Below are 16973 nucleotides of genomic sequence, written 5' to 3' on the forward strand. Positions count from 1 at the left end.
GGCGCGCAGGAGGCGAGCCACGGGACGCTGACAAGCGGCGAGGAGCGAGCTGAGCTCCAGGGTCCTCGGCCCTGGCCGCCTGGACCCGGCCTCTAGGGCTGCGCGGGCGGCCGTCGAGAGTGACCGCACTCCGTCACTCGGGGCTCGCCACAGGGACACCCCAAATTCCGGCACCGCGCCTCGCCTCTCTGCATTTTCCGACCCCCAGCGTCAGCGCGTAGGCGGGCGGTGGGGGCGGAGCTCGCCCTCCCGGGCCGCTGATTGGCTGCTTCCGCTTCCCTTTCACCTTCCCGGTTGCGAAGTTCAGGTGTGAAGGGACCGCGGTCTGCGAGCCCGCCGCTGTCTGAGAGGTTGCGGTTTGCTCTCGCAGGGAGGCGTTAATCTCGCTCAGGCTTCTGCGGCAGCGCCCCACCAGCCCAGTTTCCAGAAATAGTTTGGGTTTATATTATTTTCTCGGACGGTGGAAGATGTTGGCATTTATGTTCGCCTCTACACGAAGGTTTTGCTGGCAACTTAAATGACTATTTTTCTCAGAAACGCGAGATATTTCCCCCCCCAGGTGTTCATACTGTTATTTTTCATGACAGATCTTGACCACAATACATACAAAAAATACATAGAGATGATAACTAATATAGTTATATTGAGTCTGATCATTTGCATTTCTTTAGCTTTCTGGATTATGTCTATGACTGCAAGCACCTATTATGGTGAGTATAAATGTTCTAAATTGTCTTTCTATAACCTAATCGGTGAAATTTAGAAAGTACCATTGTGAACGCCAAAACTCATATCTTCTGAATGGTTATAAACTGTTGTGTTTACTTAATTTCCACGGCCTGATTTGCATTTACTAACATGGAAATATGCAGTGCCTTGAACGTTTTAAAGCTTTTAGTAAATGCTGCTTGTCATAATACTAGTTATACCTGTTCCAAAATGTCTTTTATTTCATGTAATTATTACATCTAGCTTGGTGAAAAATAAGTGAGGTTAAACATAATTTTGCAAAGCAATTTTAGTGATGCTTTTAATAAGAATATTAGTAAGGAAGTTTATCAGTTTCATGTGTCCTGTAAAATATAAAAAGTAAAATGATGATACAATGTTTAGATTTGGAAGATTTGTCTGCTGTTTGGTCACTGCAAAAGAACAGACTTGTTTTAAAGGCTGAAGCCAATTTGCATAAATATGAGGTACTCTGAACTCAAATCTTTTTTGCGGTACGCGGGCCTCTCACTGTTGTGGCCCCTCCCGTTGCGGAGCACAGGCTCCGGACGCGCAGGCTCAGCGGCCATGGCTCACGGGCCCAGCTGCTCCGCGGCATGGGGGATCTTCCCGGACCGGGGCATGAACCCGTATCCCCTGCATCAGCAGGTGGACTCTCAACCACTGCGCCGCCAGGGAAGCCCTCAAATCTTTAAGATTTTGAAACTGCCTTAGAGCATAAGTATGCCTTTGTACAAACTTCATTGGTACCCCTTTATAAAAACAATACCGTTCAGTTCAAAGGAAAAGTGAAAAACAGAGTGAGAAAGTAAACTCTTATAAATGGTTTTATCATAAATGATTACCTTTTTAGACCTTAGTCCTTTTGCAAAAAAACATGTGAATAATCGAGTGCGTGTTCTCCAGGTTACACGTGCTTTCAAGGCTGTTCGTTCATAATGATTCCCAGTAGGGGATGAGGGCTCGGGTAGGAGAGGTATGTGAGAAGATTCTCCTTAATGCCAGTATTAACTATGACTTGAACTACATAGAATAAATCAGGATTTGTAAATTGAAGTGACCCCTTGGGGCCAGGCACCTGATGCAGATAAGTGAAGCTCTCCAAGGCTTTACTGTGCATATTAAGCACATGGGAACAGTTTACACTTCTAGAAATAGGATTTTCCCAATTTTTTTTTAACATTTCACCCTCTTTGTGTTGCATTTTCCAATTTTTGATAGAAACCTGGGCACAAGCAATAGTTCACACTTTTCTTTACTATAATCACTCAGCCTTGGTGTTTAAGAGTCTGTCAGGAATGGCGGGGACTTTAAATGGGAAAGCCATGACCTGTCTAAAGGAGGTGACTTCTCTACCTGTAGTCAATTCTGCCACGTGGGCCTGAACTTCCAGTTTTTAAAAACAGAAAACAAGAATCTGGATTTTTATACGAAATTTCCTAAACTTTAAATATTGATTCAAACTGAAAAAAATTATGCTAGCTAAACAAAACATCTGTGAGCTGGATGCAACCTTTGGAAAAATCAGTTGCTAACCTTTGCGTCCTGAGTTGTGTAGCCTGTGGGAGGATTTAAAAAAATCTCTGTGAAAGGTAGAGAGAGGAATAATTGGATCCTGTTAAGAAAGGTATTTGTTCTATACAGTTCTTGAGAATGAATACATGCCTCCTTTCCAAAAAAATAAAGAACCAGAGCTTCATTTCAGATCTCCAAATATCTATCAAATACCCATTATTATAAATAGTTGTAAATGGTTCTCTAAACTTGGACAGGACTTATTTGGTCATTCCGCACTAGGATTGTCTCTCTGAAAATATATAATTCTCAACATGAATATTTTACTTTGGTGGCTTTATCTCAGTTTCTCTACTTACCACAGTATTTTAATCCAGAATGCAGTTATCAAAACTTGCAGCTGGGCTTCCCTGGTGGTGTAGTGGTTGAGAGTCCGCCTGCCGATGCAGGGGACGCTGGTTCGTGCCCCGGTCCGGGAAGATCCCACATGCTGCGGAGTGGCTGGGCCCGTGAGCCATAGCCGCTGAGCTTGCGCGTCCGGAGCCTGTGCTCCGCAACGGGAGAGGCCAAGACAGTGAGAGGCCCGCGTACCGAAAAAAAAACAAAAAAACTTGCAGCCAAAGGTAACCTGTGCAGGCTTCATACAATTTGTGCTCTACCTTTATAATTTTTCAGGTAACTTACAGCCTATTTCTCCTTGGCGTTGGCTGTTTTCAGTTTTTGTTCCCGTTTTGATCGTCTCTAATGGCTTTAAAAAGAAAAGTCTAAATCATAGTGGGGCTTTAGGAGGTATGTTTTTCTTCTGAATGTTTAACCATATAATAAGTGCTTGCTTATATAATTTAAACTCATGTTTTCTAAATTCTGAATATATGAGCCTATGAATCACAATGTTGCATATTTTAGACAATGATAAAGTTATGCATTACTCAACTTTACTATTCTGTCAAAATTTCAGATACTAACATACCCTTTTAGTGTGATGTACAAATTGAACCTTGTAATTGATAACAACTAGATTAGTAGGATAGACTTTTGAGGACCTTGGTTATTCTGCTCCTGAGTTGGTTTAAATTTTCTGCTAGCGGAAACATTGGAACATTTTTCCTCAAGGTAAAATAGAGGAGCCATTGAGAAGAATAGCACTTGGAAATTGCTGTTAATAGCCTGAGGCAGAGTAGTCCCAACTGAGTATTCTTGATTCATTCTTCAGAGTTGAGATGGGGACAGGCCATTTATTTATTCTTCTAGCAAATATTTGTTGAGCAGTTACTGTGTGCCACTCTTCTAGAAACTGGGGATATAGCTGATTTCAGATTTTATGGAACTTTTATTCTTTAGTACAGATAGATAATAAACAAGTAAAATACATAAAACTTTTAATATAACGATAAAGTTTATGAGAAAAATATTAAAGATAATAAAGTGTGTATATTGGGGAATGTGGGGCATTCTTCTGTGGATAGGGTCTGGATTAACCTTTCTTCTAAAGAGGTTGCTTTGAACTGGGACCTGAAGAAGTCAGAAATGAGAAGATCTGAGAGAAGCATGTTCCGCTGACAGACAAGTAGAAAGGCCCTGACATGTTCAAGCCTGGCTTGTTCAGGTGTGAGAATAAGACTCATTTGACTGGAAAATAGGAAGAAAAGGAAAAGTAGAGTAAGATAAAGTTGAAGAAGTGGGTAAGGGCCAGATAATACAGGGCTTATCAGGACACAGTAAAGATTTTATCCCAAACTAGAATCCCCCCTGCCTTGAACCAGGGGATTGATGGGATCTGATCTGACTTTGGGATTTTCATATCCTACCAGTGTTATAAGCCCCAAGACATGAGGATTCCCCACCACCACCACCACCAAATACTTCCTGTAGGCTGAGATCACTACAGGATAAGGATTATTTAGAACTGGCAGGTCTTGAAGCTGCCTACCTAGCCTTCAAAATGCTGATAATCATTAGCCCTAATGCACTGTAGAGACACCCTATCCCCTCTGTGTTCACATACAGCAGATGTTTCATGAAGTTTTATAAACTAGAGCAGGCCTTCACGGAGGCAATATAGCCTGATAAGTAAAAGAACAAGCACTAGAATCAGGCAGGATGAGTTTGAGTAATAGTTATGGCTTTGGAAAAGTCACGTAACCTCTCTGTACCTCAGTTTTCAGAGAAATGGGTTTTTAATATCTAACCTAGAAATTAACACAACATTGTAAATCAACTATACTTCAATTTTTTAAAATTTCAAAAAATAAATGCTTCCTGTGCATAAAAAAAATTTAACCTAGAGAAGGACAAATCATGAAAGTAATAAAGCTTAAACTTCATGGCATTTCATTTACGATGGTACCTTTCAAGGTTCTAGGAAGAGCCCTAGCAGTGTGCTCTCATGGTCTTCTTGTTTTGTAAATTTTACAGAGGTAAAAGATATTTTTGTGCTTTTTTTTTAAAAAGAGGGCCCCCAATTTATAAGCATCAGGACCCACAAAATCTTGATCCACCCCTGATTTCATTCTTAGGATTGCAGTAAGAATTAAGTGAGATAATTACTATAAAGTTTTTAGCTCAGAGCCTAGCACATAGCCAACATGTATAGGGTGCTTTTTATTATTAGGCACAGTTCTTCAGAATCATGCTCATTTTCCTTCTTCATAATTGAGATACATTGTTCAAGTTCTGTTGAGAAATTGAGAAATCTGTTGTTAGCACTTTGAAAGTAATTACTCATTTATAACAAATAATTTGAGCAATCTCTATTTGAATATAACAATATAGAGTTATGCTTTGCTAAAAATGTCCTTTCTCAGGTAGCCTTGCCTTGGTTTTCATTGTTCTTGACCTGTGGGAAGAAGCGTCAAGTTCTTCTTGAAGTGCTGTCTTCCTTTGGCTTCCATGCTGTATATGATCCTGTTTCTCCTCTTACTTTTCTGATCTCCACTTTTTTTTCTTTCCTACTACCATTTCCTTTTCTGCCTCCTGGCCCTTTGGCCTCTACTCCTCTCCTACCTGGCTTGATTTAGAATTAGAAGATGTAGGGTCTTCCCTGGTGTTCCAGTGGTTAAGACTTCGCCTTCCAGTGCAGGGGGAGCAGGTTGGATCCCTGGTCGGGGAGCTAAGATCCCACATGCCTTGTGGCCAAAAAACCAAAACATAAAACAGAAGCAATATTATAACAAATTCAGTAAAGACTTTTAAAAAAAGAATTAAAAGATATATATTTGAATTGTAGCATTGCCATCTGCTATCTTTGTGAACTTGTCCATGTCACGTAACTCCTCAGAGACTCACTTTCTTCATCTCCTATGAAATAGGTCCTTATGGGCTTATTGGTGAGGCTCAAACAAGATAACGTGTGGGACAACATATCTTTTTAAACTATAAAGTATTATACAATAAACTCCCCAAAGACACAGAGTGTATCATATTCTTCTGTGTCCTAAGCATTTTTGAATAGCGCTACATGCTCTTACAATAGTGCTTAGGAAATATATGTAGATTGATTTTAAAACCACTACCCTTTTCCTAGTCATTGCATTCTGTGAAATTTTGGTATCTTTTTTGTTTGGAGCTTTTTTTTTTCCTTAAGGACAAAAAACTGTAATGTTGATTCAAGGTATATCATAGTACTTGGGAATACTGTCCTGAAGTATAACTGCAAGTCACTTAAACTTTGTGTTATAATTTTCCCACCCATCAAATTAGAGGGAATAATATTATCTATAGCATTGACTTATCATGAGGAGTCATACGTGTAAAATGCTTAGCACAGGACCTGGCACTCATAAAATAGCAACATGTATTTTATAAATGTTAGTATTGTTTTCCTTCCACAACTACTATTACAGTCATAGGAATTTTACTAAGGTTTGCCATACCATGTCTTTAGTGTGCTTGGGATTGAGAAGAGTTTCAGAACTTCCTCAGGATCTGGGTATTTAGAGTCCTCTGTGACACAGGAACATATACCTCAGTGTTGAAGGAAGAGGGGAGGGGTTGAGGCATTGCTTAGGGTGGACACTGAAGTGAAGGGCTCTTGTCTCCTTGAGAGAAAGAATGCTTCTAGAATAAGGAGAGGATCACATGAGGGGTTATGTGAGAATGTACTTGTAAACTGTAAAGCACTGTGCAGGTGATTTGCTCCAAGAAAGTGTTGTCTAGTCTAGTTTTTCAGTGTGTTCCTTTGAACATGTCTGTGTGGACAGTTTGTCATCAGTCTCTTGGCTTGACAAGTTTAAATTTAATTTCACTTGCCAAGACGCTTAGGCTTAATGGTTTCCCATTTTTTTTTATTCATTCATTCAACAAATATTTAGTAAGGGTCCCCTGTATGCCAGACATTGTTCTGGGCACTGAAGACTTAGTAATGAACAAAATAGATAAAAATCCCACTGTCAGAGGAGACAGATGATAAGTAAGATGGGTTTGAGGCATTTAATCCCCAGAAGGAGATGCTGTAAGTGTAATGGAAGTGCACAGCCAATGAGGTGTTGTCAGGAAGGGCCGGTGGTTGTGCTCTGTGTGTTCTCACAAGGATGGCCTTACCTCTTTGGTTATCATAATTCGGGTCTGGCGTTCAGTCTTTTGAAATAGAAACCTCATTCTATCAGGTACCCAGAGTTGATTAGAGCCAAGAAAACTGGTTTATGTTGCCATTGTTATAAGAGACTAATATATGAGCCAGAATGCTACTTTATTAATCTGATAAAATATAGAACTGCGGGGCCAACTGGAATACAAACATCACTGTTCAGACATGTCCAGTTCTTGCAGTCAGACCACTTGAGAAGTCAGATTGTAATGAGAAGGTTGCTTTGGCAGAGTACAGAGTCTGAGAAACAGTCAGTAATGCAAATCCACAGGTCAAACAGTCCTGTCCCTTATATAGTATTTACGTCTGCCAACCTCTGGTTCTCTTGGCCTTCATATTCAGTATTTTGGGCTAACCAGCCTTCTTTTGATTCCCATAGTCTTTCTCTAGGCAAATTACTTATAATATAATTGATTAGGTTTGAGTTTATTAAGTTATAAAATTCCAGTCCTACCTTTCCCTTTCCTGTCTCCCAGATATTATTCCCAGGTCCCCTTGGTTGGAATTTTGGGTAACTCTACTCCCACTATCAAAGACATTTGTAGACAGTGTTGTTTTACTTCCCTAGATGGCATCTGCCAGTTATAGAATTTACCTGTTTTAAGCTCAGAAGGCAGCCATAATTCTTGAGTCTTCACAGTCTTTGGGAGCATCCGATTGTTATGCAAATTAACTCCTTAGCATGGACGATTAAAGATGATAGAGGTGGGTTGAAGAGGTGGAAAAGACACCAAGTGGAGTTAGCAGTTACTAATCTAAAAGTTGTCGTAACTGGGAGATGCAAAAAGTTCTAAGATATTTTTTAGACTACATAAAAGAAATCATTCCTTCAAAGCACATTAGCTTCAATTTATTTCCTCATTCCGAACCTGTCATCAACTTGAACACTGATCACTTCATGTGATATTTTGAGGTGTTTGAAGTAAAAAGGATGTAGATTCCTTTTTGTAGCATATCAGTGTAGGTTATTTTAGGGCCATCTCACTTTGGGTGTGCTTAAGACTGTGGAACAAATTGTTAACAGTGACTGACCATAGAGAAGGGATGGGAGTGGCGGTGGTGAGGGAAGGAGGCACTTTGACTTCTGTATGTTTTGGCTTTCCCCTCCAATACCCATGTAGTAATTTTGTAATAAGTTTAAAAACAATTGAAAAAACCTAAAGGTTGGGTAACATAATAATATTCATCTTTGTTATTATAATAATAACACAATTGCAATAATAATGATGTTCTTGTTGAGGTTTTGCCACTGTAACTGCCATTATTGCCAATGATATTAGATAACATTTATTACGGGCCTCTTACATGCTGGGTTTATAATAAGCATATTATAAAAATTATCTCATTTAACTTTTCACATCAAGCCAGTGAGGTAGGAATTATTCTTCTTCTTAATACACCAATGAGAAATTGAGGCTTAAAGTTAGGTAACATCTAGTCATGCAGAAGTAAGTGGAAGAGTCAAGATTTTAACTCGAGACTGTTCAGCTCCAGAGCTGAAGCACTTTATTTTACTTTGTACAGCATTATAGCGATTTCTTGCACTCTCAATAAAAAAGTACTAAACATAAGTAAAATGCCAATAACCGAGTATCTCTGGATGGATCAATCAGTCAGGATGGAGCTAACCAATAGAAAATTTCCTATTGCTACAGAAATAGGAACCTGGTCCCTTGTTCTATTATTTAATACTTATTTATTAAATACATGGTAACTTATTTAATAATTATTTAATATCTATTCTGTTACTTAGTAGAACTTTGCTTATTGTGTTATTTAATAAAAATAAATCTTAATATAGCAAAACTCAATCTATTTATCTTAAGAGTTCCAGAGAGCAGAAATTGTCAACCATGAACCCCATGGTTGCCACTCTTGGGTGCCACTGATCTGAGTACTCAGTGGCAGACTAGCACATTCTCTCCCTGAAAGAAGGAAGATAAAATTGTCAAAAGTGTGCTTGAAAGTTCAAAATCACATATAGAGAATGCTACCTTTTGTGTAAGGAAGAAGGAAAAATAAGAAAACATGCATATATCTGCTTATCTTCATAAAAGAAAACACAGGAATGATAAACTGGAGAACAATGATGTTGAATACATACAAAGAATGGAAAGAGAGCAAAATATAGAGGGAGGGACAGAAGGGACATGGGAGGAAGTGACACCTCTCTAAATATACCTTTTTGTATAAGTGTGACTTTTAAAAGCATGTTTAAGAATATCAGTGAAGTTGGGAAGGGGGGGATCTAAAACTGAAAGCAAACTAAAACAGATGAACCCAACTGTATTTTAAATGAATACTATAAGCTCACTGAAGGGAGAAAAAGAAAAAGAGTAACTTATGGACCCAGTATTTAACTATATTCTTTATTCCTTCAGTCTGGGGTTACAGGAAGGGGAGAATTACAAATTACTATTTTTAGTAGGTTTGTTTTTGTTGTAGTATGGGTGAAGCAATTCTAAAACAGTTTTTTAGATGTAATAGAGATTGAGCAGATGAGTGAAATTGTCATTGTTGTTTGAGGCCAGAGTTCTAACTAAAGAAAAAGGCATACAAATATGGAATGGGGAAAAGCAAGAGAGAACCTGTGGAGATAGATTGGAACTGGAGTTACGGGTGTGATCTTGTGATTCCCCAAATATTTATGTGTATGTGTATATACATATGTATGTTCCCATATATAAGCATGCATATATATGCATGTGTGTATATTTGTATGTGTGTGTATTCACTTGCTTTGTCCACAAAAAGCAAATATACTAGAACACACCATAAGCCTAGATTTTGACCTCTGCCCTCCATTCCCCACTGTAATGAACCAGAGCTCCTCAGAGAAACGGCTGCTTCCAGGGCTGGGGCAAGGTAGGTCTAAGATGAGCCTTGAGCATTTTGTTATGCCCAAAAGAAAAGAAATGCTAAAAAAAAAAAAAAAGAGGGAGAGAGGGAGATCATGTCACAAGAATGCTGTCTTGAGCTCGTCTATCTTGTCTGATATTAGTATAGCCACTGCTGCTCTCTTTTGGTCACTTATTTGCATGGATTATCTTTTTCAATCCTTTTACTTTCAGACTATTTGTGTCTTTGGATATAAAGTGAGTCTCTTGTAGACAGCATATAGTTGGACCACATATTTTTATACATTTTGCCAATCTCCATCTTTTGATTGGATCATTTAACCCATTTACATTTAAAATAATTACTAATAAGGGGAGACTTACTTCTGTCATGTCGGAATTTGTTTTCTATATACCTTTCTCTCCCAGATTTACTCTTGGATGCTCTATTTATTGAATTTTCCTTGTAAAGTAGAAAAACATCCCAGGCTATGGGGGGAAAATGTAAAAAATAGAAACTTGAAAGACCCTATACTGTTTGGTAATATCTTAGTTGGTAAAAATGTAAAGGTATGGGAAATGAACATTTCCAGTTATAATATGAAAATAACTGAAAAAAATCATTCTTTTTTTCACAGCATTAATGTATGGACTAAGTGTAATTTTGTGTATATATGTGTTTCTTTCAGGGCTCGTGGTTGGATTTATCCTAACCATTGCAAATTTCAGCTTTTTCACCTCTTTGCTGATGTTTTTTCTTTCTTCCTCAAGACTCACTAAATGGAGGGGAGAAACAAAGAAACGTCTAGATTCAGAATACAAGGAAGGTAGAATGAATTATGTTTAACGTTACTTAAAATAGGAACTTTTATTTCATCTTAACATATCATAAGCTTTTAATCAGAACATGTTTAGACTATTGAAACGTAAATTTTATGAGAATTACTTTAGTAGTAGCCTGATATAGTTTATTATTACTTTACCACAATAGCAAATAACAGCAGAATTGTAGAAATACTGAAGTCTATCATTCATTATTCTAAAACAATATAGAATGTGGGCAAAGTTACCATCCCACTTTTAGTCATTTTTGAAATTTTAGTCATTTTTCTTTTAAGTTTTGAAATGTAAGTTCCTAAAAATGCATGATTTTCCTCCTGAGGAGAAAACATTTTTTGTCCTTTTCATTCCCTTGTTTGTTCCTAGGTGGGCAGAGGAATTGGATTCAGGTATTCTGTAATGGAGCTGTGCCCACAGAGCTGGCCCTGCTATACATGATAGAAAATGGCCCTGGGGAAATCCCAATAGATTTTTCCAAGCAGCACACTGCTTCTTGGATGTGTTTGTCTCTCTTGGCTGCACTGGCCTGCTCTGCTGGAGACACATGGGCTTCAGAAGTTGGCACTGTTCTGAGTAAAAGCCCACCGAGGCTGATAACAACCTGGGAGAAAGTTCCAGTAGGTGAGTCTTTATTTAAGTTTCTTTAAAAAACAAAAATGGGGAGACGCAAGAGGGAAGAGATATGGGAACATATGTATATGTATAACTGATTCACTTTGTTATAAAGCAGAAACTAACACACCATTGTAAAGCAATTATACTACAATAAGGATGTTAAAAAAAATGAACAAAAAGCCTCTTGATTTATTGTGTTTCTTATTTAAAAGCCTTTTAAGAATTTCAGTTTGTCTCCTTAATTGGAAAATCGCTATAGGATATTAAATCGGTGATAATAAATAATATTTGCAGGAAGTGTTAGTAATTCCTAGATAAATGATATAGAAACATAGAGATTGGCCCACAGGCTTATCAGTGGGAAAGGGAAAGGAAGGAAATGATACAGTATTTCTTGGGAGCCTGTTAGGTGGTTAGTGCTTCAATGTATATCTCATTTCCCCATTATCATTATCAACTACTACTACTACTAGTACTGCTACTAGTACTTTATCATTGTCTCCTCCTCCTTCCTCTCATTTTCCTTCTTTTCCCCTTCATCATCATCATCATCATAATAACAGTTAACATATTTGAGTACCTACTATGTGCAAAGCAGTGTTCTAACTGCTCTCCATGGATTACTGTTTACTCTTAATAACCATGTGAATTGGTCCTTTTATTATTTACATCTTACAAATGAGTAAACTAAGGCATAGAGAAGTTAGGTAACTTAGTTAAGTAACTTAGTTACTTCACCACAGTAACCAGACTTGGAAATGACAGGACTAAGATTGAAACCAGGCAGTCTAGCTCTACTAAACTATTCCACATCACTGCTTAGAATGTCAGGAGTTACTGAGGAGAAAAGCCTGTTTTCTAAGTAGGATGGTCTTTGGATTGCATCAAAGTGAACCCTTTCTTTAAATTAGTCTTGATTAGATAGGTACCAAAATATTTTGCTTTTTTTGACTTTATGCGTTTGCTGATTGTTAACCAGATGATTTTATCCATGTTCTTCTTTAGGGACCAACGGAGGAGTTACGATGGTGGGCCTTGCCTCCAGTCTCCTTGGAGGGACCTTTGTGGGCATTGCATACTTCCTCACGCAGTTGGTTTTTGTTAATGATTTAGACATTTCTGCTCCTCAGTGGCCAATTATTGCGTTTGGGGGTCTGGCTGGATTACTAGGATCAATTGTGGATTCGTATTTAGGAGCTACCATGCAATTTAGTGGTAAGAACATTACCTTATTGTTGTAACTTATTGGTGTATTAAAGGAATGGGAACTCAGCCATGCACACTGGTGGCAGGGCCTAGCTGCTACAAAGAAGGTATGTTTTAGACAACACTCATGTTTATGGGCAAAAAATTCGAGGACTGTATTTTTGACTAATTGTATAATAAGTTATTTTAGTTTCTTTTCTGTGGAAAGTGTAGAGCATTACAACAAGGATTTTTAATGTAGGGTTGTTTTTTTCACCCATGCTGTTGACTGTTAAATGCAGTAGTCTGATCATGACACTGAATAAATGTGTCCTTAAAAAAAATGGAGGGACTTCCCTGGTGGTCCAGTGGTAAAGAATCCGCCTTACAGTGCAGGGGATGCAGGTTCAATCCCTGGTCAGGGAACTAAGATCTCACATGCCGTGGGGCAACTAAGCCCACGTGCCATGACTGCTGAGCTCGCACCCGTGCGTGCCACAAACTACAGAGCTCTAGTGCCCTGGAGCCTGCACGCCACGACTAGAGAAGAGAAAACCCACACGCCACAGCTAGAGAGAAGCCCGCGCACCACAACGAAAAGCCTGCGTGCTGCAACTAAGTCCCTACGCAGCCAAAAATAAATAAATAAATAAATCTTTAAAAAAAGAAAGAAATGGGGAAGAAATATGGAAAAGGAAAAAAAAGAGATGTGATAATAAAAACAATTGCCAAGGCACAGGTTGTTGGGGGACCCAGAATGAAAGAGCAAAGTCTCCTCTACCATTTTGAATTTCTCATTCTTTTGTGTCAAATTGATTGAAAGAGAATTACTCCTACAGAGCAGTGAGTAGAAGCTATGCAGGGAAGATAGGATAGTGCAGGAGAGAGATGCTTTTGCTTATGGGACTTTACCTAATCCCACGGGCGCAGAATTTTGGAGTCAGATCATTATAATGTCCCTCCTTCCATTTATTTTCCGAGTCCATTTGAGAAATAATTATTCTAATAATCTGACTCTACACATATGATGTACTTTTCTACTGTGACATCATGTTTGCTATCCTCCCCACTGAGTTTTTAGTCCCACTCAAGATATATGAGAGAGCCCGTTTTCTCCAGAATTTTCTGTGCTTTGCATCTAAGGCTCTCCTGTCATGTCAGTGTACTGACATGTTCTGTTAGGTGTGTATTTGCTCCACCCTCTAACCAACCACGTTTTCTCCTTTGATTCATCCAGTGAAGAGGCTAGACATCTGGAGAATGGTTCGCTGAATACAGTGCTCCCAATTCTCTTCATGTCCCAAGATAATCGACTTGTCCTTCCACTCCCCTTTCCACCATCAGAACATTTGTTCTCTCAGGTTCATTAGTCTTATCTAGATGCTGAGGAGGAAGCAATCTGATTTTAATTTATACTAAAGGGTTAGTAACCATATATGCACACGCACGTGCACACACACACACACCCCCCCATTATACGTTTTTGTAAAGAGCCTAGGTTTTATTCTAAACTGGGCTCTAACTGGGAAGTTTCTGATCATATTGAGTGGGTTGGGGAAAAAAATGTGGGCTGGGGAGCAGATTAGATTCATCTTTGTGTGCCTTCTTTGTGTAGGCACCTTGCTACTCCTGGGTATCCATTGTAGAGGCTCCTATTCTCAGGAGTCTCACAGGTTGGTTCTAGGAGGGGAGCCACTGGGAAGGCAAGCCCTGTCTGCCAGTTTCATGCCATCTCTGCTTTTCAGTTTCTCCCTTCTACTTTGGAAAGAATTCCAGCATTGTTGAGAGAGCAGCATTGAGGTGTATTGAAACCCATTTATTCAAAGAGACCTTTTGTAATCATGGGTTCTGTATCACTCATCATATACATTATCCTCTAAAGTCATTTTACGAATGGCTGAGAATCTTTGAAAGATTATCTCCTTTGGAGGAGAAAGCTAATTTTTTTTTCAAGTCATTTGGATTTTCCACCTCACTTGCTTCTTTTTCATTGCAGGTTTGGATGAAAGCACTGGCATGGTGGTCAGCAGCCCAGCGAATGAGGTGAAGTACATAGCAGGGAAACCCATTCTTGATAACAATGCCGTGAATCTGTTTTCTTCTGTCCTTGTCGCCCTCTTGCTCCCAACAGCAGCTGCTTGGGGTTTTTGGCCCAGACAGTGAATTTTATTTCATTTACTAAAGTTAAAACTTCGGTAAATTCAGCTAAATTTGCAATTCCAAGTCTCATCCCAAGAAGAGTAATTGTAATGACAAAGCAGAAAGGCCAGCTTCTCCTCTATTCCATTACAATGGAACTCCACGTTTTTCCTCTCTCTGAACTCCATTGTAACAACTAATATCTTTTTGGTGAAAGACAAGGCTCATAGAATTTATGCATATTTTTCTTCTGCTGAATGGAACTTGAGCCGTGAAACTATAATGTCCCTATATATTGAACTGAAAGTTCCTGCATGGTAGATATAAATTTTATTTTGTTTGTTTAAATCAGTAAAGGGACTAAAAATAATAAAAGTTTTAAATGGCTCAGTTGTGGCAGAGAAATGTCACCATGCCAATTATCCAAATGTTGTATCTGTTTTAAGTATTTAAACCGATGTGTGTGGAAGCCTGAATAAGTGTAGTATCCTGGACTTCTCCCATTACTTGCCATTTATTATTGTAAAAAGTGTGGAGTTGGGGCGGCTGGGCCCGTGAGCCATGGCCGCTGAGCCTGCACGTCCGGAGCCTGTGCTCCGCAACGGGAGAGGCCACAACAGTGAGAGGCCCGCGTACCGCCAAAAAAAAAAAAAAAAAAAAAGATGAATGAAACAAGGACTGTGCCATCCATGTGCGATGAGAGGGGAAGACAAATGTATGTAACTAGCATGTTGAACAAATATGACATGTGGTCTGTGATTTTTCAAAGTGACTTTATTTTTTTCAAAGTGACTTTATTTTTAATCTTCTACTGGCCCTTTAAACTTCCCATAACCTTATATAAAAACTCCAGCAAGCCATGAACATTTCTTCTTATTCTTAGAAACAGGTAGGAGAACAGGTGAACTGTGAAAGAGCAAAGAACCGTGTTCCCCTTTCCCACTGCAGGCTTCCAGCTAAAGCAGGTCCAGGGTGAGGGTTGGGATTTGGGTTTTTTTGGCTTTTGTTTTTTAACCCAGGTTTGGCTATTCTAAATGCTGAATTGAGACTTTCAATAAACTAAAATTTTGCTGATGCTGGTTGACTGTTTGCCCCCCAAATTCATATGTTGAAATCCTAACCCCCCAACGTGATGGTGTTAGGAGATGGGGGCCTTTGGGAGGTGATTAGGTCATGAGGTGGAGCCCTCATGAATGGGATCAGTGTTTTATAAAAGAAACCCCAGAGAGCTCGCTTGTCCTCTCCACCACGTGAGGACACTTGAGAAAATGGCCATCTGCAACCCAGAAGAGGGCCCTCACAGAATCTGACCTTGCTAGCACCCTGATCTTGGACTTCTAGCCTCCAGAACTGTGAGAAATAAATGTCTGTTGCTTATAAGTCACCCAGTCTCTGGTATTTTTGTTATAGCAGTCGGAACAGACTAAGACACTGCTGTAGAAGTGGGAAGGGAGGTAGAGGCAGGAAGAAGATAAATCTGTAATGATACTTTTGCCTCTCCAGGCATGGCAGATGGCAAAAGCTGGTGATATTGGATGAGTCTGGTATAGAAGGTTAAAATTGGTATTGGCTTGGGGGTGCTTTTGTGGGCTATTTGGAGGTTTCCTGCTGAGCCCCTCTTTTACAGTTCTTACACCAGCAGATGCATCTCTAGTTCAAATGGTTGCTTGCATCAGTTATCTATTAACGCAGACCACCCCAAAACTTAGTGGCTTACAGCAAAAACTATTTTCTCAGTTTGTGGCTGGCTGTTTGGGTTGGGCTCAGCTGGGCAATTCGATTTTACGTGATGTCAGCTGGGCTCACTCACCCATGTTTGCAGTCAGTTGACAGGTCCGCTGGGGGGCTAGTTTTGATGGCCTCATGTGTACGACTGACACCTTGATGCTGACTCTTGGCTGGGCTTATGTGACCCATCTGTCATCCTCCAGTAGGCTTCTTGATGACACAGGCGTTCCAAGAAGGATAAAGTAGGGGCTGCAAGTTCTCTCAAGGCCTAGCCTTAGAAGTCTCATGATATCATTTCTGCGGCAATTATTGGCCCAAAATGTTAAAAGGCTACTTAGATTCAAGGGGTGGGGAAATGTACTCCACCTCATCGTGGAAAGAGTAGTAGAGTCACACTGTAAAGGAGAAAGGTGACAGATGTGATGCACTGGGGGCCATTATTCTAACAAACTACCACTGTTACTTCTCAGCTCCTGGACATCTAGCCTCTTTCCGCTGTGGTGTTCTCACCTCTCAGGTAACTGTATTGGATAGGATTCAAGACAACCTCATGATAAGGTTTCACCAGGTGAACTTCATGTGCTCCATGGGGAAAATCCCTTGCTTTGACAACCTCTGAAAGTGCTAGCCAATCTCAGTGCAATCTCTGGCTTTACCATCAAAGAGGAGTCAGGCACTTTCTTGCCCCCTGGAGTCACAGGTAGGAGTCAGCCCCCAGGATGAATGTTGGCTTTAACTTTCTCAGGCGTGAGTCAGGCACGGGCCATCTCTCTCTCTCTCAACTAAACGAAACACTCTCC

At 39.7% G+C, this 16973-nt stretch overlaps 1 protein-coding gene across 3 annotated transcripts; it reads left to right on the plus strand.

Annotated features, from left to right (window-relative positions):
• On the plus strand, nt 1–15120 carry TMEM19 (transmembrane protein 19). Of its 3 annotated transcripts, XM_067697358.1 has the most exons (7): nt 1–170; nt 672–710; nt 2920–3033; nt 10356–10493; nt 10873–11127; nt 12127–12336; nt 14303–15120. In XM_067697358.1, exons 2-7 carry the CDS (start codon nt 683–685, stop codon nt 14467–14469), a joined length of 912 nt encoding a protein of 303 aa, XP_067553459.1. In that variant the 5' UTR covers nt 1–170; nt 672–682; the 3' UTR covers nt 14470–15120. The 3 variants fall into 3 exon arrangements, with proteins under 3 accessions (XP_067553459.1, XP_067553457.1, XP_067553458.1); XM_067697356.1 differs by having other exon boundaries at nt 31–710; XM_067697357.1 differs by lacking the exon at nt 2920–3033 and having other exon boundaries at nt 31–710.
• The last annotated feature ends 1853 nt before the right edge of the window (nt 15121–16973 follow it).

The sequence above is a fragment of the Pseudorca crassidens genome, chromosome 11 (assembly GCF_039906515.1).
Source record: "Pseudorca crassidens isolate mPseCra1 chromosome 11, mPseCra1.hap1, whole genome shotgun sequence".
Lineage (NCBI taxonomy): Eukaryota > Metazoa > Chordata > Mammalia > Artiodactyla > Delphinidae > Pseudorca > Pseudorca crassidens.